The 25,926-nt window shown below is 37.6% G+C and overlaps 1 protein-coding gene across 1 annotated transcript in view; it reads right to left on the reverse strand.

Moving 5' to 3' along the window:
- Window positions 1-214: 214 nt before the first annotated feature.
- The window catches only part of LOC106084046 (uncharacterized), a 49,616-nt gene continuing 23,904 nt past the window's right edge, over window positions 215-25,926 (reverse strand). The window contains exons 2-3 of the mRNA XM_013247475.2: window positions 1,000-1,309; window positions 215-926 (exon numbers count right to left, since the gene is read on the reverse strand). Coding sequence (XP_013102929.1) covers window positions 514-926; window positions 1,000-1,126 — 540 coding nt within the window. The 5' untranslated portion in view covers window positions 1,127-1,309 and the 3' untranslated portion in view covers window positions 215-513. The remainder of the gene's footprint in view (window positions 927-999; window positions 1,310-25,926) is intronic.

Consider the following 25,926-nt stretch of genomic DNA (forward strand, 5'->3'; position numbering starts at 1 on the left):
TAAAAGAAATGTAGATTAACTAGTAATGTGTTTTAAATTAAATATAACTTTACGATTCCACTTTATTCAATTTATTGGAATAATGATTTAGTTTGAATATTGAATATTGAATATTTGTTTGTTTGTTTGAATATTTCAATGTAGTTTTAAATGATGCAACTTTGATGTATATTGAAAATTAAAATTAATTTAAAAAAAAAAAAAAAAAAAAATAAAATAAGGAATTTAAGTCTGTATATTTATTTTCCTTACGACTCTTCGTTTGTTCCATTATACAGCTGGCAATACTGTTATACTGATAAAAGTGTTTTCTTTGAGTGTATATTTCCTTTTTATAATACTAAGTAATCTTCTGTGAGTTGTATGTTGGCTTTGTCTTCTCTATGTTTCAACATAAAACCAGCATCTAGTTTATGAAAATAATTCTAAGCAGGTAAAAACGGATTTGGCCCTTTTTAAAATAACTATCTTTGTTGTTTAGGTTTTTCTCGAAGACTTCTCTAATAACACCTATTAGAAAGTGGTCAAATTATGATCGATAATCGCCTGTATTCGGCGCATACACTCCTTCTGGCGTGCCGATGTATTATCGATAAGCTGTTCAATGAATTGGCTCAGTTCGTTGGTGGTATTGTATGGAACATCTTGGGTACATGATATGTATCGGTTGAAAATATCTGTGTTTATGGGTTTTGAGCGATAGGTTTCCTCACCCTGCTGCAATTTACTTAGATTTTGAGCGGAGGCCAGCAGTTTCGATTTTATCTTTTGGTAGGCATGCAATTCCTGTAAATTCATGTAATCAGTACTTGAGATGTCGATGGTATTCGGTGAGCTGGCCTCTGAGGCGGTGTTCGGCGCCTTCTTGGTTAGCATCATGCGAATGTGGTTTTTGCGTTCCGATACAAAGTTACCTAGTAGATAACCTGCGAGTAAAAATTCAAAAATACTACATTGACCAGGTGGGATCTCAAAATATGCCTCCCAGTTTCCTCTTACCGGATATCAGCGTAAAGAACGCTATTGTCAGTACCAAGCTAATACAGGTTCTTTTCGTGACGTACTCCCGATACTCGGAGGAAGTGTTGGCGCGCACTGCAGTTTCATAACTAAGCACTTGATGCATTTTTTTGTGTATTTTATTTGCTATTGTTGTTCTTTGGTTTAGGCTAAAGTAAAAGTTTTCCAGTGGATTATGTGGAAGTTTCCATTTCCAAGTACTCGTAGTTGTTGTTATTTCTTAGCGTAAGTGTTGTTTGGCGCATCGTCAAAGTTTGTCTACTTAAGTGGAAGTTGCTTTTGAGCTAAGCTGCAAAAAAAAAAGTTCAAGAAAAAGAAAAATGTTTTGAGGATTTTCCTGTTACATCGTTAAGGTCAAAATAAATAAAATTTGCAGGGGAGAACAGTTAGGTTGATTTATTTTGTATGCTTTCCAAAGTATAACAAGCATTAAACTGAATAAGAAATAAAACTAAACAACGATATGAGATTTTTTGTGTCAATGGCCCAATGATATCGTTAACATTGACTCGATTCGATACAACGCACAGTGAGAGAAAATCGAAAAAAAGTAGTAAAATATATGTCGTTTGATAACAAGTTGAGATATCTCTATGAAATTTGAAATGGTTAGAGCTGAGATGCTAGCGGGATCGTGTGCAACTTTCAAGGCCCCAGGCTTTTCGGGCTCCTTTTGGCAGTCCCGGACCCTCTCCCTTACCCCCATTTTCAAAAACCCCATATCTCGGAGTTGGGTGTACCGATTTAAGCGAAACTTTGTATGCCACCTTATACCCCAAAAACGCGAAATTGATCAAATAACCTCATCCCAAAACCCACCCGAACGGACATGTTTACGATTGGGTCAATAAGGGTAGACAATGAAGGGTATTTAAGAGTAGAATGCGAACTTGGCATAAAAATGGCACCCTAAGTGTCGGGGGGATACCCCACCCCCAATAACACCACTCAACAGGACACTTTTATCGCTTTGGGCAATATGGGTATCAAATGAGAGGTTTTTAAGAGTACATATTTGCCATAAAAATTTTACCTTTAGTGTCGGGGGTCCCCACCCCCAAAAACACCACCCAACATGACACTTTTACCTCTATGGGCAATATGGGAATCAAATAAAAGGTATTCAAACGTAGAGTATAAATATGATATAAAAATGTATTTCTTGGTTTCTGAGGGGCAGAATGACATCCAAAACATCCCAACAAGACATCTAAATTGATTGGGACAATATGGATATCAAATGGAGGGTATTTAATAGTATAGTAAAAAGCTGATATAAAAATTAATTACATGGTGTCTGAGGCGCCCCACCCCCCAAAAGCCCCTCAAGAGAACATATTCACCGGTTGGGATAATATGGGTATCATGTAGATCTCGACATTTTTTTTCTTTAGTAGGAGAATACACTCTTTACAACTTTACAAAAAAAAAAATCGTGCTATAGCACGATGCTGATATCGTTTCATGGTCCGCCCCTAAACTCCCTTCAAACTGACCATGTTCGCCTACTATGGCAATATGGGGCTCAAATGATAGGTATTTAGGGGTAGTGTCACCCCATAAACTCCACCTCAACCACGAATTTAACAGTAGAGCACGATTCTGATATTTTTTCAGGGCTAAGTGCGTGGTTACTGCAATTTGCCGTCCAACCCTACATACCCCTCAAACTGGACATATTTGGTGATTATGGCAAAAATCCACAACCACACATATGTACCGACTATAGCAATATGTAGCTCTAATTTGGTTTGTGGGAGTAGAGTATGAATCTGATATCCACTTTCGGGGCAAAGGTTTTCGCTACTCCAATCCACCACCAAAACCAAAAGAATGAAGTAGATCTAACATCCAAACCACAATATGATAACCACATTGGGGCGAAATATCTGAAAGGCCGTACCATCACCCACAAACATGACTTTTTTTACTGACCTTGCCAATATAGGGCTCAAATAAAATAAGAGAGTGAAATAAAGTGCAGTGGAGCGGGCCCTGTCCAGCTAGTTTATACTAAATGTGGCTTTAATGGGCCTAAGATATTGTTGAATGGGCCTAAGATTTTGTTGAATGGGCCTAAGATTTTTGCGACAGGACTTTTTTTAGAACTTTTATAGACCGATCGCTCGATTTAAGGTCTTGGACCCATTAAAGGCGCATTTATTATCGAATTTCGCAGAAATTTGGTGTAGCGAATTGTATTAGGTCCTTCAACATCCCTGTTCAATACGGCCCAAATCGGTCCAGATTTGGATATAACTGTCATATATACCGATCTCCCGTCTTAAAGTTTAAGACCCATAAAGATGAATTTATTAACCGATTTTGCTTAAATTAAGCACAATGAGTTACGTTAGGCACTTTGACATTCGTACCGAATTTGGTCAAGATCGGTCTTTATTTGGATGTAACTGCCGTATACACGGATCTCTTAATTAATAATCTAGTGCGCATTTAATGTCCGATTTCGCCAAAACTTTGGACAGTGAGCGGCGATATAGGTTCCTTGATATCCCAGTTCAAATAGCCAAGATCGGTTTAGATTTGGATATATCTGTGATATATACCGATCTCCTGATTGAAGGTATTAGGCCCATAAAAGGTGAATTAATTACCAATTTCGCTGAAATTTAGCCGAATATGGTCAAGATCAGGTTGCATTTAGATATAGCTGCCATATCTACTGATCTCCCAACTATGTTCTTGGGATCATAAAAACACGTTTATTACTCGATTTCGCTGAAATTGGACACAGGAGTCTGTGTTAAACTCCTCAACATTCTTATTCAATATGGCCTAGATCGTTATATATTTAGATACAGCAGCGATATAGACCAATCTCCCGATTTAAGGCTTTGGAGCTATAAAAGGTGCATGCCTTTTAATGTTTTTGTCTCTTTTAAAGGCGCAGGGGATGCCCCCCATATTGCGTATATAGATGGCGTGCCCCCCTGCATTGCGTTGGAGAAGATAGTTAAGGCTTGGAGGGGTGAAAAGGGAGTAGTGACTGTCAATATTTGTCTTCAATTTCTGGATGTAACAGCTGATGAGAAGGCAATTAGCCGGAAATCTAGTCCACAAACGAACTGTCAGTGCAAAAAAATAATTTTCTCGGTAGAGCATGGCCCGGTCAGCTGACCAGTCGATCACAGACCGTTGCGAGTTTCGAGTAAGTCTAGTTGACAAACCACCAAACAATAGAGTTGGATACCCTACTATCTCCAACCAACACCATCGCCTCTGTACGCGGTCCAAAGAGGATCTCGAAGTCCCTTCCCATACATTCGTGTTATTTTATTGGCTAGTGGCAGCTGGGTAAAAATATTACATTATAATTTTAATAACCATTAAGTATAATCAGGAAGATGCAAATAAAAGAACAACACCAGTAAGCTCACATGCACCCATAGTGATAGGCAAAAGTCTATATAGTAAGGTAATCGCCGAACGCACAGTAATTGATTCTGATAAGGCATCACTATATTCCGAAGACGAATAAAATAACGATGAACCCGCAGTAACAGTTTCTGTATTCACGCACAATCAGTAGGCGCACACGATTCCGCAGTAGCGAATGGATCGATAACCTTGTCAAATCCGCAGTACTCCGCCTTTCGTTTGCTGTACGTAGCAAATTTGCAAATTTTGCCCATGAACATTCCACTAAGCAACAGGGGCGAACTTCTCACATATCAATGAGTGCAGTCCGATTCTAGTTTAAGCTCAATGATAAGTTGCCTATTTTTTATAGCCGAATCCGAACGGCGTGCCGCAGTGCGACACCTCTTTGGAGAGAAGTTTTACATGGCATAGTACCTCACAAATGTTGCCAGCATTAGGAGGGGAAAACCATCGCTGATTTCAGATGGTCTCGCCTGGATTCGAACCCAGGCGTTCAGCGCCATAGGCGGACATGCTAACCTCTGCGCTACGGTGGCCTCCACATTCACAAAAATATTGCATACTGCCGTCACATACTGGACCAAACGGCGAGAAAATTGGAATTAAGTCCAAATATTTTTTATCTGTTGATCTGAGCGGTAGAAATTGATCAATTTTTTTAAGAAGCTGCCATATAAGGGTACATTTCACATATACAGATTTTTACACCGAGTTTAGTGATGTCTATGTGGTATGTAGAGTATACAGAATCTGAGCTGGAGAATGTTTTATATATCGTCGAATAGGTATATAAATTTCTCTAAAAAAACTACTTATAGGTTTTATAGAGGAAGTGATAAAGAATATGAATTCTTTACATATATATGCAATAAAAAACTTGGTTTTTGAAAGTAAAAATAGCACTACTTGAAAATTTACTTTTTTTAGTAATTTGGCTGCCACGACCTTATTTATGGCTAGGATATGACGAGACATAGCATACATTTTTGTTTTTTATACCCTACACCACTACTGTGGTACAGGGTATTATAACTTAGTGAATTAGTTTGTAACACCCAAAAGGTAGAGAGATAGACCCATTGGCAAGTATACCGATCGACTCAAAATCACTTTCTGATTCGATTTAGCTATGTCCGTCTGTCCATGTTAATTAGTGTACAAAGTACAGGTCGTAGTTTTCATCCGATCTTCATCAAATTTGGTACAGGCATGTTTTTCGGCCTTGAATCGAAGCCTATTGAAATTGGAGAAAATCGGTTCAGATCCGGATATAGCTCACATATATATGTTCGTCCGATTTTTAGTAATAATGCAATAAAATGGTCATGTGGTACCCGATTCTGAATTTCATGGAAATCGGTTCAGATTTAGATATAGCTTTCATAGGTATATATCGCCCGATTATCACTCCTAGAGCCACTGCAAGCACATTTATTGACCAATCTTGCCAACATTTTGCACAACGTTTTCCTCGACGACTACCACAATATATATAGAGTTTGGTCAAAATCGATTCAGATTTAGATATAGCTCCCATACGTTCGTCAGATTTTTTGTAATTTGCCATAATTTGTCATAATCTTGTCATTTGTCAACCGTAGTTTTTACAGTTTGAACATATTTGCTCGCCGAGGTCCATCAAAATTGGTTCAGAATTGGATATAGGTCCCACATTGTACTTTTAGATGTAGGGTATTCCTTACTTGTTAAAATTTAAAAAGTCCCAATGGAACTTTTTTACTAGTGCGAAACTTTTGAAATTTGGTAAAAAAAAATTGTCGTATTGGTCTTAAATAACGGGGTCCATTTGACATGGTCCGCTAATGATTGTTCTTGGTCGAAAATGAAATCGCGATACGGATAGCCAGTCAATTGCTTCCAGCAACAACAAACTTTTGCTGACTTTTCAATGTTATTTGCTATGCTATACCATGAATAGAAAGCGTTAAACAATGGTCTATAGCCGGACAATATCCTACAATGGAATCTCAATTTGAAAATATGCTCAATCAAACATCATGTGACAAGAAGTTTGAAGGTCACTTCCATCACTTTTACAATGACTTAATATGCACTTTCACTTTCAGTATTGTGCGGCGGTAAGCAAACATTATTGACCTGATTGAATTAGGCCTCATCCACTTCGCTGTAATGATGGATGTAGTATATTGTTTATGCATGGATAGTCTAATTCATTTACATGTAACCATGTCCTTGTGTATTAGGAAGGATGTTTAAATTTAATGCTGCCATGAAGTTTTTGCACTACAGTTGGTGCAGTAGAGTAGACCACGAATCATATATCAATATTCAGGACCAACTGTATGGGGGACGTTCCAACACAATAAAAACCCACAAATAGGACGTAATTACTCACCAAGACAATTTGGGTCTTCAAGACAGTGGAGCTCGATATTGATAGTTTTTGGGGTCCATACCCCAAACCGGACATATATGGTGACTTTAGCAATAAGGGGCTTAAATGAAAGGTATTTGAGATTAGAAAACGAATTTGATATCTAATTTCGAGGCCAATGCCAATATGGGGTTTAAATAAATTATATTTAGATACATGAGAATAGAGCACGTAGTTGATATCTTTTCAGGGGTTAGTGTCTGGGGGATCACCCCTCTGCCCAAAACACCCCCAAATCGGGCATATTTAACAACCATGTCAATGTGGGGCTCATATAAAATTGATACCCACTTTCGGGACCAATTTTTTAGGGGTCTACCCCTTTCCCAAAATGGATCACAAACAACAATTATTTACTCACCAGGGCTCAAATGAAGGTATTTGGGAGTTGAATACGAAAATCCAACTGTGGGACCATGTATTTGGGGCACCGCTCTTTCATCAAAAACCTCCCAAAGGGTAAAAATTTGCCGACCATGCCATTATGTGGCTCAAATGAAAGGTATTTGAGATTGGAAAACTAATTTGATAATCAATTTTGGGGCCAAGTGTTGGGGGGAGGCCTCATCCTATATACTCTACTTAAACCAATGACAATATGGGGTTTAAATAAATGGTATTTGAGACAAGAGCACGATGCTGATATTTTTTCAGGGCCAAGTGTCTAGGGGACCACCTCACCCCTGTAAACACTCCTAAATCGGACATCATCAGAATATCGGGCGAAAATAAAGTCTTTTTAGAATGGCAATAAACCCTCCGAGCGAATTCGTGGTTCAATAAATATCACAGGGAATTCAGATTAAGGCACTTATATTGTTATATTGTCAGTCCAACGATATCCATATCCTTTTTTCGTAGCATGGCATTTCACTAAAAGCTCTTTTTTTGTCGAAAATAAATAATCAAAGTATAATTTTGTGCCACATAAAGTAAAAGAAGGCGCAGCGGAGCGGGCCCGGTTCAGCTAGTAATATTATAAAGCAAAACACATTTTCTGTTTAACTTTTAACAGGAAACCCTACGGTCTGCAGCCGGATAATATCTAATTGCATGAATTATTTCAAGACCGAATAAATTTAACGCAAAACGACTTCTAGAAATATTAATTTTTTCTGTAAAAGTCTCTAATTTAATAAAGCCATGGTTCACAGTGATGGTTATTTAACTTTTGTCCCCTTTAAATCTTACGTCTATTTATTGCTACTTCCAAAAACAAATTCACCCTAATGTTCAATTACCCAGAGAATATTTGTTAGTGAACATAACCCTCAAAGTGTGTTATTCTAATTAACCGTCATGCCAATTTGATTTGGTGTATCTGCTTTTACATAAGACCTCATAAATACGTAAATTTCAGCTGAAATCATATTATTGCGACAGACGCATCAATACACAAGGACGACAAGGACGAAACCATAGAAATAATCAAATTCATAATTATTTTTTTATCCCTACTCTCTGTAATGATAGTAAGTACGTGTATGTGCCTTGCGAAAAGTTTGACTTTGCGTTGTATAAAAGTTGCTCTTCACATGTCATGTTTATCTGTGGTTGCCTGGACACCATACAATTAAGACCATAACAGAACATCGCATATAATGAAATTAAAGCATTGAAAGTAGGTTAACAGAAATAAGTTGTATTAAACAAACATACCATGAGGAAGTATCGTCCTTGAATGCAGGTGCAGTGTTTGAAAAGCATCTATGATACAATTTTGTTATGATTTGTTGGGTCTTAGAATGTATATCAGTGTTTAAATCAACAATGAAAGTGTGAAAATGTACCTTAAAGACTCGCAAACGACTGCATATTTGGAGAAAAGTGTCTAGGGAAGTCTATTCTTTAAGGCAAGTAAGAGCGTGCTAAGTTCGGCCGGGCCGAATCTTATATACCCTCTACCATGGATCCCATTTGTCGAGTTCAATGCGGTATCTCTTTTTAGGCAAACAAAGAATATTGAATAAGAACTGTTATGCTATTGGAGCTATATCAAGTTATAGTCAGATTCGGACCATAAATGAATGCTGAACATTGTAGAAGTCATTGTGTAATATTTCAGTTCATTCTGTTAAGAGTTGCGCCTTGTAGGGCCTCAAGAAGCAAAATCGGAAGATCGGTTTATATGGGAGCGGTATCAAGCTATTGATCGATTCAGACCATATTAGACACTTATGAGAAAAGAAGTTGTAGTAAATTTCAGCCAAATCGGATGATAATTGCGCCCTCTAGAGACTCCAGAAGTCAAGATCCCAGATCGGTTTATATGGCAGCTATAACAGGCTCTATACCGATTTACGCCATTCTAATCACAGTTGTTGGATGTCATAATAAAACACCTTATGAAAAATTTCAGCCAAATCGGACGAGAATTGCGCCCTCTAGAGGCTCAAGAAGTCAAGACCCAAGATCGGTTTATATGGCAACTATTGGGTTGCCCAAAAAGTAATTGCGGATTTTTCATATAGTCGGCGTTGACAAATTTTTTCACAGCTTGTGACTCTGTAATTGCATTCTTTCTTCTGTCAGTTATCAGCTGTTACTTTTAGCTTGCTTTAGAAAAAAAGTGTAAAAAAATATATATGAGATTAAAGTTCATTCTAAGTTTTATTAAAAATGCATTTACTTTCTTTTAAAAAATCCGCAATTACTTTTTGGGCAACCCAATATATCAAAACATGGACCGATTTGCGCCATACTTATCGCAGTTGTTGGAAGTGATAACAAAACACAACATGGAAAATTTCAGTCAAATCGAATGAGAATTACACCCTCTAGAGGCTTAAGAAGTCAAGACCCAAGATCGGTTTATATGGCAGCTATATCAAAACATGGACCGATTTGGTCCATTTGCTATACCAACAGACCTACACTAACAAAAAGTATTTGTGCAAAATTTCTAGCGGCTAGCATTACTCCTTCGAAAGTTAGCGTGCTTTCGACAGACAGACGGACGGACATGGCTAGATCAACTTAAAATATATATAAACCGATCTCCGGCCTTGACATTTTAAGTCCCTACAATCCCCCACTTTCTTCTGATAAGGCTGAAATTTGGCACAATATCTTCTTACATCCGTGCCAAGTATGATCCGAATCGATATACAATAGAAACTGATATAACACCCATATAAGCCGATCGCCGAATTTGACTACTCGATGCGCTAGAAGCCTCAATTTTCAACCGATTTGGCTGAAATTGGGTATATGATATACCCTTATGCCCTTCAACACTCACGCCAAAACCAAATTGAATAAATATATATAGTCCTATATAAACCGATCTACAGATTTGAATTAGCTTTTGCCCGATTCAGATGAAATTGGGTGCATGAAGGACAAATTAGGTACATGAGGAAAAACCGATAACCCGATATGGCTTCTTGAGACTATAGAAGCCACAATTAATACCCAATTTATTGGTTATAAAATAATTCAAACAAAAACTGAATTAACAAGGCTATTTTTTTACCAGAATCCATGGTGGTGGGTACCCAAGATTCGGCCTGGTCGAACTTAACACGCTTTTATGTGTGTGTGTTTTTTTTTTAATTCCGGACCTTTGTTTTCCAAAACATAAAAGGCAATCAATAATATTTGTTTTATTCAACTATGCGACCAAAAAATTACTATGGTAGATATTTGGAATCTGCTCTGATTTTTAAATCATACTTTGATTGACAACAATTCAGTGCTACCCACTCTAATATGCCATCTACATGTCAAAGCAGAGTTCGGGTCAATCAAATAGCAATGAGTGACACTATACCCCATATCATCACAGCATGAGTTTTAATTCCATTTCGTTGGAAGAGGAAAGCATTGATACAATGGTTGAATAGTTCCATAGATATTTGCCCTTCAATGCTTATCTCATGGCCAACTGCTGTTTACGTCCATTGCAAAGCAGCATGTGTCGAAATGTGGTCATCATCATCATCTCTATCGCCATCAACGTCACCGTCAATGTCTGTAACCAAAGAGCTTATTAGAAAATATTAAATAAAAAATTAATTCTAGAAAACGGGGTTAGAACAATAAAGTGACAATATTAAAGCCAAAACGCCTTTATGTTACAACTTTAGTCTCTGAACCGGTCGACTCTCAGCAAAAGACATACACAAATGTCATTCGTATATGTCAATCTCACAACCTTTTTTATACCCACCACCGAAGGATGGGGGTATATTCATTTTGTCATTCCGTTTGCAATACATCGAAATATCCATTTCCGACCCTATAAAGTATACATATTCTTGATCGTCGTAAAAATCTTAGACGATCTAGCCATTTCCGACCGCCTGACCGTCTGTCCATCTGTCCGTTGAAATCACGCTTTAAAAATAGAGATATTGAGCTGAAACCTTGCACAAATTCTTTTTTTGTTCATAAGCAGGTTAAGTTCGAAGATGGGCTATATCAGACTCTATCTTGATATAGCCCCCATATAGACCGATCCGCCGATTTAAGGTCTAAGCCCATAAAAGTCAGATTTATTATCCGATTTTGCTGAAATGTGGGACAGTGAGTTGTGTTAGGCCCTTCGACATCCCCTTTGACCAGATCGGTTTGGATTTGGATATAGTTGCCATATAGACCGATCTCTCGATTTAAGGTTTTGAGCCCATAAAAGGCGCAATTATTGTCCGATATCGCCGAAATTTGGGTCAGTTAGTTATGTTAAGGCCTTCGATATCTTTCTTCAATTTGGCCCAGATCGGTTCAGATTTGAATATATAGCTGGCATATAGACCGATCTCTCGATTTGAGGTCTTGGGCCCATAAAAGACGCATTTATTGTACGATTTCGCCGAAATTTGGGACATGTTAGGCCTTTTGACATCCCTCTTCAATTTGATTCAAATCGATCCAGATTTGGATATAGCTGCCATATAGACCGATCTCTCGATAAAAGTTATTTTGCCCATAAAAGGCGCATTTATTGTCCGCTTTCGCCGAAATTTGGGACAGTGAGTTACGTTAGGCCCTTCGAGATCGTTCTTCAATTTGGCCCAGATCGGTCCAAATTTGGATATAGCTGCCATATATTGTAGACAGATTTCACGATTTAAGGTTTTGGGACCATAAAAGGCGCATTTATTGTCCGATGTCGCCGAAATTTGAGACGGTGAGTTGTGTTAGGCCCTTCAACATTCTTCTCTAATTTGGCTCAGATCGGTTTAAATTAGGATCTAGCTGCCATATAGACCGATTTCTTGATATAAGTTTTTTGGCCGCATTTATTGTCGGCTTTCGCCGAAATTTGGGACAGTGAGTTGCGTTCTCATCGACAACTTTCTGCAATTTGGCCCAGATCAGTTCAAATTTGGATATAGCTGCCATATAGACCGATCTCTCAATTTAAGGTTTTGGGCCCATAAAAGGCTCATTTTTATGAGATTTCGCCGAAATTTGGGACAATATGTAAAGTATGCATTTTTCACAGGATTTTGACGAAAGGTGATTTACATATATACCCAAGTTGGTGGATATAGTATTACTTTAAAGAAAGGTATTCCATAAGATTATTTCTAAAGACAAAATTTCGATAAAATTTTCTTTTAAGATATAATTTTAAAGAGATTTTTCTAAACACAAAATGTTGATCAAATTATCTCTTAAGACAAGATTTCGATCAAAATTTCTCTAAAGACAAAACTTCAATTCAGCTTTTGCTAGAAACTAAGCTTCATTCAAATTCATTTCATATAACAAAATTTTAAGATTTTTTTAACAAAATTTAATGAATATTTTTCTTAAAAAAAAGTTTCAATAAGATTATTTCTAAAGACAATATATCGATAAAATTTTCTCTAAAAACATAATTTTAATGAGATTTTTTGTAAAGACAAAATTTCGTTCAAATTTTCTCTAATGACATAATTTTAATAAAATATTTTTTCTACAGACAAAATTTCAATGCCATTTTTTCTAATGACAATATTTCAGTGAAATTTTCTAAATATAAAATTTCAATGACAAAATTTTAATGGAATTTTTTCTATAAACAAAATTTCAAAGAAATTTTTTCTAAAAACAAATTTCAAAGAAATTTTTTCTAAAGTTGAAACATTTTTTTTCCATTCTATCCGGAGTCGGAGCGAATGTCCGGCATCAAGATTTAAGCCTTATGTTTCTTGAAATAAACTTTCCATCAAATCTTTGATTTTTCGATTTGTCCTCTACGAAAACTATCAAAAACTCGTTCTAAATAATTCTCTGGCTGTAGCATCTTCTTTGCAAATCCAAGTTTTATCGTCTTGAAGAACTTGTCAAGATTATGTCGAATACTTCACATTTTCGTGTTGTTCGTGCAAAAGTCCAAACAACAGCAACACATAATTACTTACGCAGTAACATAAAAGAATCGTCGTAAGTTAGAACTCAAGAAAAGCACGGAAAAGTTAATTTAAAACTGGGTGAACTTTAACATTTTCGAAAGGTTCACAACATGCTACTACTCTCCCTTTTGTAAAATGCCATTCCATTAAGTCTTGCAACTTTAGCTGGTTGTATAGAAATGTTTTCCTCAATTATTAAATAAAGGCATGCTTTATTTGAATGCTGCAAAACTTTTCACAATGAACTTGTAATTTAATTTTATTTCAAAGATTAAATAGGGAACAATGATTTTGAGAAAAGAAATAAGAAAAATTTCTTTAGAATTTCATATTTTAGGAAAATAATGCCGAATTAGCAAAATGTTTCTTTTTTTGTATTTATAAACCATTTTGAGGAAAACAAATCGTAAAGCAAACGAAGCGCAAAAAGATTAATTGCCTTTGTCAATGACAATATTTTACGCATTGCAAATAGCTTATAAATGATTAAAAAAAAGAAAGAAAATCGTCTGAGAATTTTAAACACGCTTAAGGAAGGACAAAAAAGTTCAAAAGGAATACAAGCAAAAGTTGGAAGTAATTAATCAATTACATTGAAGGAAGCACCAAATAAATCTTATATAAAGAGTGATTTTTTAGCCATTATTTTTTTGGCAACACTGGTCTAAACAGCTCTCACGCGTTTCGTATCACTGCCAATCATCTCCAGTTTGGTCTATAATTTAACCACGAATCATCTGACAAACGAACAACGCTTGCCAATTATTGAATTTTATTATCAAAATGCGTGCTCTGTTAAGAAATTTCATCGCGCTTCTTCAATTAAGCGTCAAAGTTCATTTTTGGCTCAATCGGTACGTAAATAAGCAGAATTGTCTATTTTGGAGTGCCAATTAGCCAGAAGCATTGTAAGAGCTACTAATGCATCCAGAATAAGTCAAAGTTTGGTGCGGTTTATGGGCTGGTGGCATCATTGGACCGTACTTCTTCAAAGATGATGCGAATCGTATCGTAACTGTGAATGGTGAGACCTATCCTGAGAGGAAATCCAATTTTTTTTACCCAAAATGCAAGAGTTTGACTTGCATGACATGTGGTTTCAAGTAGACGGTGCTACATGCCAAACAGTACGCGTAACAATGGACTTATTGAGAGGCGAGTTATTTTATTTTACCTTCGTGAGCGGTCAATTGGCCGTCTCTCTGTTGAAATCGCCGCCTAGATCGTGTGATTTAAAGCCTTTAAACTATTTTTTGTGGGCTATGTTATGTCCTCATGTCTTGGCAGATAAGCCCGCTTCAATTGACGCATTGGAAGACAACATTGAAGCATTTATTCATGAGATACCGGCCGAGATGTTGGAAAGAGTTTGCCAAAAATGAACTAAGCGGATAGACCATTTGAGGCGCAGTCGCGGTCAACATTTGCATTAAATAATCGTCAAACATTAAATTATATGGTCCATACTTTCGATTCAAATAAAGATTTCATGCATTGTTATACCCACCACCGAAGTATAGGCGTATATTCATTTTGTCATTCCGTTTGCAAGACATCGAAATATCCATTTCCGACCCTATAAAGTATATATATTCTTGACCAGCATAAAAATTTAAGACGATCTAGCCATGCCCGTCCGTCTGTCTGTTGAACTCACGCTACAGTCTTTAAAAATAGAGATATTGAGCTGAAACTTTGCAAAGATCCTTTTTTTGTTTATGAGCAGGTTAAGTTCGAAGATGGGCTATATCGGACTATATCTTGATATAGCCCCCATATAGACTGATCCGGCGATTTAGGTTCTTAGGCCCATAAAAGCCACACTTATTTGCTGAAATTTGGGAGAATGAGTTGTGTTAGGCCCTTCGACATCTTTCTTCAATTTGGCCCAGATCGGTTCAGATTTGGATATAGCTGCCATATAGATCGATCTCTTGATTTAAAGTCCCGCGCCCGAAAAAGGCGCATTTATTATCCGATTTTGCTGAAATTTGGGACAGTGAGTTGTGCCAGGTCCTTCGACATCCCTCCTCAATTTGGCTCAGATCGGTATAGACCGATCCCTCGATTTAAGGTTATGGACCCATAAAAGGCGTATTTATTATGAGATTTCGCCGAAACTTAGAACAGTGAATTGTGTAAGGCCCCTCGACATCTTTCTGCAAATGGCACAGATCGGTCCAGATTTAGATATAGCTGCTATATGGACCGATCTCTCGATTTAAGGTCTTGGGCCCATTAAAGACGCATTTATTGTCCGATTTTGCTGAAATTTGCGACAGTAAGTTGTGTTAGGCCAGTCGACATCCGTCTACAATTTGGTTCAGATCGATTCAGATTTGGATATAGCTGCCATATAGACCGATCTCTCGATATAAGGTTTTGGGTTCATAAAAGTTGCAATTATTATCTGATTGCGCCGAAATTTGGGACAGTGAGTTGCGTTAAGTTCTGCGACAATGTTTTGCAATTTGCCTCAGATTGGACCAGATTTGGATATAGCTGCGATATAGACCGATCTTTCGATATAAAGTCTTGGCCCCATATTTATAATCCGATTTCGCTGAAATTGGACACAGTGACTTATGTTAGGCTTTTCGACATCCGTGTCGTATATGGTTCAGATCGATCTAAATTTGGATATAGCTACCAAGAAAACCAACAGAACACTATATGCAAAATTTCAGCAAAATCAGACAAAAATTGCTCAAGGGCTCAAAAAGTCAAATCGAGAGATCGGTTTATATGGGAGCCTTAACAGATTATAGGCCGATTAGGACTGCACTTGGCATTGTTGTTAAAAGTATTAACAGAACACTACATGCTAAATTTCAGCCAAATCCGACAAAAATTGTGGCTTCCAGGAGCTCAAGAAGTCAAATCGGGAGATCGGTTTATATAGGAGCTATATCTAAATCTGAACCGATATGGCCTACATGAATATTAAATATCTGTGCAAATTTTTAAGCGGCTAGCTTCACGCGTTCGGCTGCTATCGTGATTTCGACAGACGGACGGACGAACAAACGGACATGGTTAGATCGACCCAGAACGTCGAGAAGATCAAGAATATACATACTTTATGGGGTCTTTGATGAATATTTCGAGATTTTACAATCGGAATGGCTAGATTAGTATAAACTCATCCTATGGTGGTGGGTATAAAAAACCATACGACAGGACGTTCAGAATTATTTCGGAACTGTCGGAACAAAAATTCCTACATACAAACAGTCCAGAAATCGTTCAGAAGTCTTTCGCACGTGTCGGAAGAAAAAAAAAACAAACATACGACAAGACGATCAGAAATCGTTCAGAATTCTTTAAGAACTATCGAAAAAATTGCTACAGCCAAGAACTCCACAAAAATAGTTCCGAATTCCTTTCGAACTGTCGGACGAAAAATTAAAAAAACTCATATGACAAGACATTTAAAAATCATTCAGAACTCTTTTCGAACTGTCGGAAAAAAATCCCACAGAAAATCAAACAGCGTTTGGAACGATTTCGATAAGATTTTGTCGGTAGAGTTCAGAACTTGTGCAGATGTGTCTGACACTCAAAATTTGGTTCACTAGGCATACAAGGCTAAAAACCAAAATTTTTTAAATTTGGTTTATAAATTAAAAGTCCACAGTGTAAAATAAATATTTTAAATTCATGCTACTGGTATATCAAAAACTGGAAGCTCAACTAAAATTTAAATAAAAACTTTCATCCATTTATGCAAATAAAGGGTGATTTTTTTGAGGTTAGGATTTTCATGCATTAGTATTTGACAGATCACGTGGGATTTCAGACATGGTGTCAAAGAGAAAGATGCTCAGTATGCTTTGACATTTCATCATGAATAGACTTACTAACGAGCAACGCTTGCAAATCATTTTCAGTGAATGGGCCCTATCGACAAATTTTATTTTATCGACAAATTTTGTTCAGCGATGAGGCTCATTTCTGGTTGAATGGCTACGTAAATAAGCAAAATTGCCGCATTTGGAGTGAAGAGCAACCAGAAGCCGTTCAAGAACTGCCCATGCATCCCGAAAAATGCACTGTTTGGTGTGGTTTGTACGCTGGTGGAATCATTGGACCGTATTTTTTCAAAGATGCTGTTGGACGCAACGTTACGGTGAATGAACACATTTCGAACCGAACACTGATTTTGGTAATAAAATTCAATGATTTGCAAGCGTTGCTCGTTAGTAAGTCTATTCATGATGAAATGTCAAAGCATACTGAGCATCTTTCTCTTTGACACCATGTCTGAAATCCCACGTGATCTGTCAAATACTAATGCATGAAAATCCTAACCTCAAAAAAATCACCCTTTACATACATGTTTACTTTTACATTTTTTTTTAGCATTTTGTTAATTGGCTTTAAATTTGGTTTTAATGCAAATTCTTTAATTCAAATGGTTTCATAAACTTTTCTTTTAATGTTGATTGCCTGCGTTAAGCACAAATCATTTAAACGTAGGCATTTTTTCATGCAAATGTTGACCGTGACTGCGCCTCAAATGGTCCATCCGCTTAGTCCAATTTTGGCATACTCTTTCCAACATTTCGTCCGGTATCTCACGGATAAATGCTTCATTTTTGTCTTCCAATGTGTCAATTGAAGCGGGCTTGTCTATATAGGCATGAGCTCTAACATAGTCCCTCAAAAAAAATTTTTAAAGGCGTTAAATTGCACGATCTAAGCGGCCAATTTACCGGTCCCGAACATGAAATAAAATGTTCACCGAACTCGCCTCTCAATAAGTCCATTGTTATGCGTGCTGTGTGGCATGTGGCATCTCACGATAGCGCTCACCATTCACAGTTACGTTACGATTCATCATCTTTGAAGAAGTACGGTCCAATGATGCCACCAGACCATAAACTGCACCAAACTATGACTTTTTCTGGATGCATTGGTAGCCCTTGTAATGCTTCTGTCTGATATTCACTCCAAAATCGGGAAATCTGCTTATTTACGTACCCACTGGGCCAAAAATTAGCTTCGTCGCTGAATGGAAGAAGCGCGCGATGAACTTTCCTTACAGAGGACTCATTATGATATTAAAATTGCAAGCGTTGTTCGTTTGTAAGACAATTCATGGTTAAATAGTGAAACAAAACACGAAACGTGCGAGGGCTGTTTAAAGCAGTGTTGCCAAAAAGATAATAGCTTAAAAATTACCCTTTACTCTTAAAGCAACCGTTGTACTTTGAAAGCCTCCTTTTTACTTTGAAAGCCACCGTAATAAAAATTATCTGTTCCAGCGGCTAGCTTTACGCATTCGACCGCTCGTGATCGTCATTTCCACAGACCGACGGACGCAACTAGATCGACTTAGAATGTCCGTTAGCATGTCCGCCTATGAACTCTTAGGTTCAAGAACATCAAAGAAAAAATATTTTAGCGGTGGTTATCCCCTTTTAATGCTGGCGACATTTGTGAGGTAGTGTACCATTTGGTATGGCAGCCATGTAAAAACTTCTCCAGAAAGAAGTGTTGCCCAGCAGCACGCCGTACGGACTTCTGGTTCGATTTTAATTTTTAAGCATGATTTGAATTCGTGACAAAATTTACAATGATTGTGATGCAAAAAGTGTCCACATCTGATAATTAATTAGTTAAAAGTTATGCAGTTTCGAAGTCAAAAAGGATGGGGGTATATTCATTTTGTCATTCCGTTTGCAACACATCGAAATATCCATTTCCGATTCTATGAAGTATATATATTCTTGATCAACGTAAAAATCTAAGACGATCTAGCCATGACCGTCCGTCTGTCTGTTGAAAATTTTTATTGTCCATAAGTAGGCTAAGTTCGAAGATGGGACGATGTCGCCGTAACTTGGGATAGTAAGTTGTATTGGGCCCCTCTACATCTTTCTGCAATATGGCCCAGATTGGTCCAGATTTAGATATAGCTGCCATACAGTCCCATCTCTCGATTTAAGGTTTTGGGCCCATGAAAGGGCCTCATTTATTGTGCGATGTCGCCGAAATTTAGGACAATGAGTTAAGTTAAGACCCTCGACATACTTGGTATTCTGCAAAATTCAAATAGAATTTTGAAAATATCTTTATTTGTTTTTTTCTTAAAATTTTTTCAATTTGAATTATCGTTTTCCGAAAATTGCAATTTTTCTTCATCTTGCGTTGTAAGTTTTGTTAGGAATCCAAATTATGATAAAAGTCGCACCACAAATCCCTTCGTAAATTGCAAACTGAAGCAAGTCTCGATCAAAATTGCAAAAAAAAGGTTAAGTCGATTATCCCCGAAACCAGTGGAGATATTGTAGACCTTTAGAGGACTTTTTTGTATGGATTTTTGAGCATTATCCATCTAAAAATTTAGAAGTACCCAAGACGAAGATTTGACAGCCCCAACAAATTTTCGAAATACCGTGATGACCAACTTTTAAGGGCCTGCCAAAAGGTGCCCAGACAACCTAAGACCTCTGCACACGATCTCGCTAACACCTCATCTATAATCATTTCAAATTTCAAAGGGATATCTCTACCCGTTCTTACATGACATAAATTTATCTAGTTTTTTTTAGATTTTCTCCCACTGTGCGACGGTAAAGGAAAAAATTTCAAATTTCAAAGGGATATCTCTACCCGTTCTTACATGACATAAATTTATCTAGTTTTTTTTAGATTTTCTCCCACTGTGCGACGGTAAAGGAAATAAATAAGATGATTGGCCTTGGTCTACCAACTGCTGAATTGATTGTTGGATATATGGCAGAGGCCACGGTCTATGTTAAGGTTGCACGCAAATTCAACGACATAATTATTGACATCGGACCGGTTAATGAGAAACGTACAGGGAGGATGAATGACACTGTCCATCAAGACTTCTTTGGAGGTGCCGTGTGCAGGAAGTCTCATACATGAGTAAAATATGACTTACCTGAAGGAGAATAACTTGGACATCTTTTTTACGGATGGATCCACCGTGAACAGTTTCACAGGATATGTTTTTTTTCATATAAATTCGAACACATCCAAATCATATCATACTGGTAAAAAGCTTATCATCCATTTCAGAGGAAATTTTAGCCTTCATAAAGCGTCGGAGTATGCAAATGAGAACGACATACTGAAAGTGGCTATCCTTACGGATAGTTTGAGTGGTATCCCGGCTATCCAGGGTGACAATTTTACGTACTCCTGATAATACAGTATGGGCAAGTTGTATATGCCAACAATGTGGAGTATATTTGAAGTCAAGATACACCCATGAGACCTAGAAGTCTAGAAGTGTAGAAGGCACAGCGGAGCGTGGAAATTTACCCGGTAGAATGGAATATACACGTGCATACGTTCGGTCCTCAAATGTAAATTTAAGGAAAGAAAAATTTACATTTCCTAGATTATACCATAATACTAAGCGGACTTTTTCGGCCGTACCTTGGGGGAACACCATAATACAGAATGTGCTCAAATCCGTGGAAATCTGTTTGAAAAGCCTGTTCATTTTACTTTCTTCATAGCAGTAACAGCATAATCAAGTCGAGTATTCGGTTACTGTACTAGCAGTTTACATATCTCTTCAAAATAATCATATTTTTAGATTCGGGACTTGAGAACCGAGGAACTTAGATCTGTTTTAGAATGCCTGACCATAATACGGTCCTACAAGCGGAGATTTGGGCGATCACGAAATGCGTGAAGTGGTGTGGTGCTAACGCGAGGAGTGTGAGCATCTTACGGAAGGTCACGAACAGTCTTACAGTGTAAGAAGGAGATTAACGACTTCTCTGAGGATGGCACAATCCGACTTGTTTGGGTGCCGGGCCATAACGTAGTAAAGAGGAATGATAGGGCTGACGATTTGGAGGTGTAGGCCAGAGGACTGTCGTCAATAAACTTGGTTGGCCCGAAGCCTTTTTGGTAGAGCTGGCAAAATATCGATTGCACTATCGATATTTAATTTGTTGGCTGAGTATCGATTGATATTTTTCCGATGGATACTATCGCAAAAGTTAATTTTTTTGCAAAACTAAAAAAAAATAAGCAATCCGGCACTGAAAGAATCCTTTAAGATACATTACGCCTGTAGAGGGCGCAATTTTCATCTGATTAAACTAACAATTTGTATAATGATTTCATTCATGACTTCTATTAGACTTTATTAACCTTAGTTTAATTTGGTCTGTGCATTGCTATTGCTTCTATATAAATCGATCTACCGATTTTAACTTCTCATTTTCATTTTAAATATGAGTGATGGGATATTACCGATAATATCGATACTATCGATATTTATTATTAATGTTGCGATTATCGATAGTTTGTCAGCTCTACTTTTGTGTCGACGCAGTAAGAGTTAAAAGCGTGGGCGACGAGCGCGCAGGTATCAATGTGGAACAACGAAAATGTCGGTAGGGCGTCGAAATTCCTATGGGGTAAAAGGACGAGACTATTACTGAAAGGAAGTTAGAAGGAGTTCAGAATAGCTTTTGATATCATAACGGGACACATAGGGCTACGAACTCACTTATGCAAAAGTGAGTGATGATGAGACGTTGGAGCATTTCCTAGCTTTCCCGATTAAAAGACCCCGGTACTTAGGTGGGGACATAACACCTGACATGAACCAACTGAAGGGAGTGGTATGGAACACAACTAAGGATTTTGTAAGTAGCACGGAATTCCTAACTAAAAGTTTTCTTTTTCGAGGATACTTTTTTAGTTTTTAGAGCACATAACAAGGCGATTACTGGCTTAGGTGTATGTCCATAATGGATTAATATTCGCACAATCTTTTCAACCTAACCTATTCGATTCGATATTACCAGATGAGGTGTCGAACTGGTGTTTGGGGGAATTCTAGTTTTCCTAACTACTATATTGACGCAACGAAGTCTATTGCCCTCCTTACGTTATAAATTTCAAATTAGCTCCTCAACATTCCAGTAAGGAATAGGGGCAAACTTCCCACACATCAATGAGTGCTGTCCGATACAAGTTTAAGCTCGATGATAACGGAGCTTCTTTTTATAGCCGAGTTTGAACGGCGAGCCGCAGTGCGACATCTCTTTGAGAAAAAGCTTTAATTCGTCATAGTACCTCACAAATTTCCACAATGACGATGGGCAACATTCAACCCAACTGAACTTAACACCTTATTGGCTAATCTGTGGGAAATGTAATATTGAACTGAAGTCAATCCACATATCTGTCAGGCAATCTGTTAATGACAGAGTTGAAAAAAAGTATTGCTGACTAATTACAAAATTTGTCCAGAATAAAAACTATTATTGTTTTTTTTTTTTTTGTTTAAGAACTATAATAAACATTAATTACCACACATACAATGTTCTTCCACTTCATTAGTTATTAATTTAATATTCAATTCATATCATTCAATTAAACACCATTCGACAATTGTATGGTATGTCGGTTAAAAAACCATTAAATGCGGACCCATCCTACAAATGTTTGAAGTTGGAATTGAGAACGCAGCAACAGATAGTTAAACTAATGGTCGTAGACCGTTTTTAATTAAGTGCCACAACAATGGCGACTTTTTTTTTATTTCCACTTAACAAAGGTAATTAATACGATGCCAGTTGGGGCCGAGGATAGCCAAACACACGCACGCCTACACCCACCACGACATGGTGATACCAAAAGGACGTATGAGCATTGGTGCCATCAACTTCTGTTGCAGACAACAAAAAGAAGTATCCTTCTCAACAACATTCGCATGTGTGGCTTTTTCATAGGAAATTGACTTACAGCTATAGAAAAAGAAATATGGAACATTGCAAAGAAATCCATGAAGAGGGGAAAGTTCAAAGCGAAAGTGACTGCATGTTTCCGTGGCAGCAAAATAGAAAACCATTTTAGGTAAAACCCGCTTAAATCATATTTTCGCAGAACTTCAACTAAATTGAATTGCCCCAGATTTAAGCTTTTGCAGCAACTTCATGATCATGCATTCAATGTCAAGAAGCTATTTTCAATTAACCATTGACTTGAGTTGCATGCGTGGCCACGGTCTTGTGACATTGTCACAGCCTTGTCTATCCAGTTGAGTTGATTAAATATTTACCCTTAGCATTAAAACAAAGCACCACATATATACAACATTTTTTGTATGTATATGGCAAAATGTGTGCAGATTTCATTTATTTATAAAGTAAATGTTGCGTTTGGAAACATATTCCTTTGAGGAGCTTGGACTGATGTTATTTTCTGATAAAAATGAGCCAAGGCATTTTAATTGCTCATTACAAATCCTATTTTAGTTCACTTTTATAATGGCCTCAAATATTTTCCTAAGACGAAAAAAAAATCTATTTTCCATCTAAGAAGTAATTTTCCTATGACCTCTATTTAGTGGTATGCAATTCTTGTTGTTTATCAGTGTATCGTCATGCTAAAAATAGCATCGACAGGATAGAAAAGTTCAATTAAGGATGGGAGGCGACATGCAGATAGACTTCAGCAGTTTTCTACAGTCTGACTAAAAGAGCGCATGTTTAATTATAGGGAACTGGGTATGCTTTTTTGAGAGCACAAAAGGAAAGAGGAGACATTGTGTGTCAATTACAGAAAAATAATCCTCCTACCTAGACAGCGGTAGAAAATCTGAATTCGTCTATGCTCCGGTTTCTGCGGATAAAACTCCACCAGTGTAAAGCCGTTTCGCCGGCATTAAAGGTCCATCTGTAGACTTACCCAAAAGGTATTTACCCGCTAAATTGGGTAACATGCATGTCCCATATCAGTTATATCAAAATATGTTCAGATTTGGACCAAATACTAATAAGTACAGTAGCTATATCTAAAAATAAACCGGTCTGAACCATATACGACACGGATATCGAAAAGCCTAACATAAGTTACTGTGTTAAATTTCAGTGAAATCGGATTATAAATGCGCTTTTTAAGACTAAATGCACGAATTAAGACTTTAAATCGAGAAATCGGTCTACATGGCAGCTATATCCAAATTTGGACCGATTTGGTCCAAGTTGCCGAAAAATTTCGAAGAGCCTAACACAAAGCACTGTCCCAAATTTCGGCGAACTCGGACAATAAATACCTCTTTTATGGGCCCAAAACCTTAAATCGAGATATCGGTCTATATGTCAGCTATATTCAAACCTGGACCGATCTGGGCAAAATTGAAGAAGGACGTCGAAGAGCCTATCTAAACTCACTGTCTCAAATTTCAGCGACATCGGACAATAAATGCTTTTTTATGGCCCCAAAACCTAAAACCTAGATATCGGTCTATATGGCAGCTATATCTAAATCTGGACCGATCTGTGTGATATTGCAAAAGTATGTCAAGGGGATTAACTTAACTCACTGTCCCAAATTTCGGCGACATCGGACAATAAATGAGCATTTTATGGGCCCAAAACCTTAAATAAGGAAATCGGTCTATATGGCAGATATATCCAAATCTTGACCGATCTGAGACAAATTGACCAAGGATGTCGAGGGGTCTAACACAATTCACTGTCCCGAATTTCATTAAAATCGGATGATAAATGTGGCTTTTGTGGGCCTAAGACCCTAAATCGGAGGATCGGTCGCTATATGAAGATATAGTCCGATATAGCCCATCTTCGAACTTAACCTGCTTATGAACAAAAAAGAATCTGTGCAAAGTTTCAGCTCAATATCTCTATTTTGAAAGACTGTACCGTGATTTCAACAGACAGAGGGACAGATGTACGGACATGTCTAGATCGTCTTAGATTTTTACGCTGATCAAGAATATATATACTGTATAGGGTCGGAAATGGATATTTCGATGTCTTGCAAACGTAATGAAAAAATGAAAATAACCGCATCCTTCGGTGGTGGGTATAAAAAAAGTTTCGACTTCTTTAAATCGCCAGATGATGATAGAGCTTTCATATGTGTCCTATATTTTCAAACTCTTGTTTGAACTGTTAAGTGAAGCGGACGTATTGTTACTTCACTACGCAAGAATTTTCCAGACCGTAGCATGTTGTCTGCTAACGACACCTCGACTGGTGGAGCGGCTACTCCAGGCTCCACTAGGCGACTGACGGCTGGTCAGCATGGGCTTTTGACGAAGACACATGGTTCGAGTCTAAAGGATAAGGCCGAACCTATTCCTTCTTCGCATGTCTATAATTTGCCTAGGCCCTCGGCCTGGCAAACCAACACGCTCTTTAAGAGGTTGGAATAATAGAAGACGCATCGCCCTCAGGTTTATTGAGAGGCTTGGTGCGAATGATCCTAAAACTCTCTGAAACAGACTAATTGCCTTCGGCGAACAACGCTCAATTAAAATGTAGCGTTTGAGAGAGATAAAAGATTGGTGAGATCTGTATATAAAAGATTGGTGAGATCTGGCCAGTTGCTATAAAAGATTGGTGAGATCTGGCCAGGTGCAGCACTAGATTTAGTCAGGAAGGAAGATATTCCTTCTTGACCAATGGCGCATGCTTAGATACCAAGGATTCCTCAGATCATGAAGCTATACATGGAAGACTAAGGCAATGTAATCCCAATCTTTAAACCACCGACTGGAAGATTGGTAGATCGGATGAGGCTGATGGTGACCGAAGACATGCAGTATTGGTAATAAACTCCGGTTGGCTCGCAGACCTCAACAAGTCTGAAGGAGTTGTATCCCACGGTATCAACAAGTAGAAACTGAAAGGATATAGAAGCGGTGGGATTGGGGAATCACGAGACGACTCAGCAATTGTTGCTGAACACTTGCCTGAGGAACTATCGACCACA

Source organism: Stomoxys calcitrans, chromosome 2 (genome assembly GCF_963082655.1).
Source record: "Stomoxys calcitrans chromosome 2, idStoCalc2.1, whole genome shotgun sequence".
NCBI lineage: Eukaryota > Metazoa > Arthropoda > Insecta > Diptera > Muscidae > Stomoxys > Stomoxys calcitrans.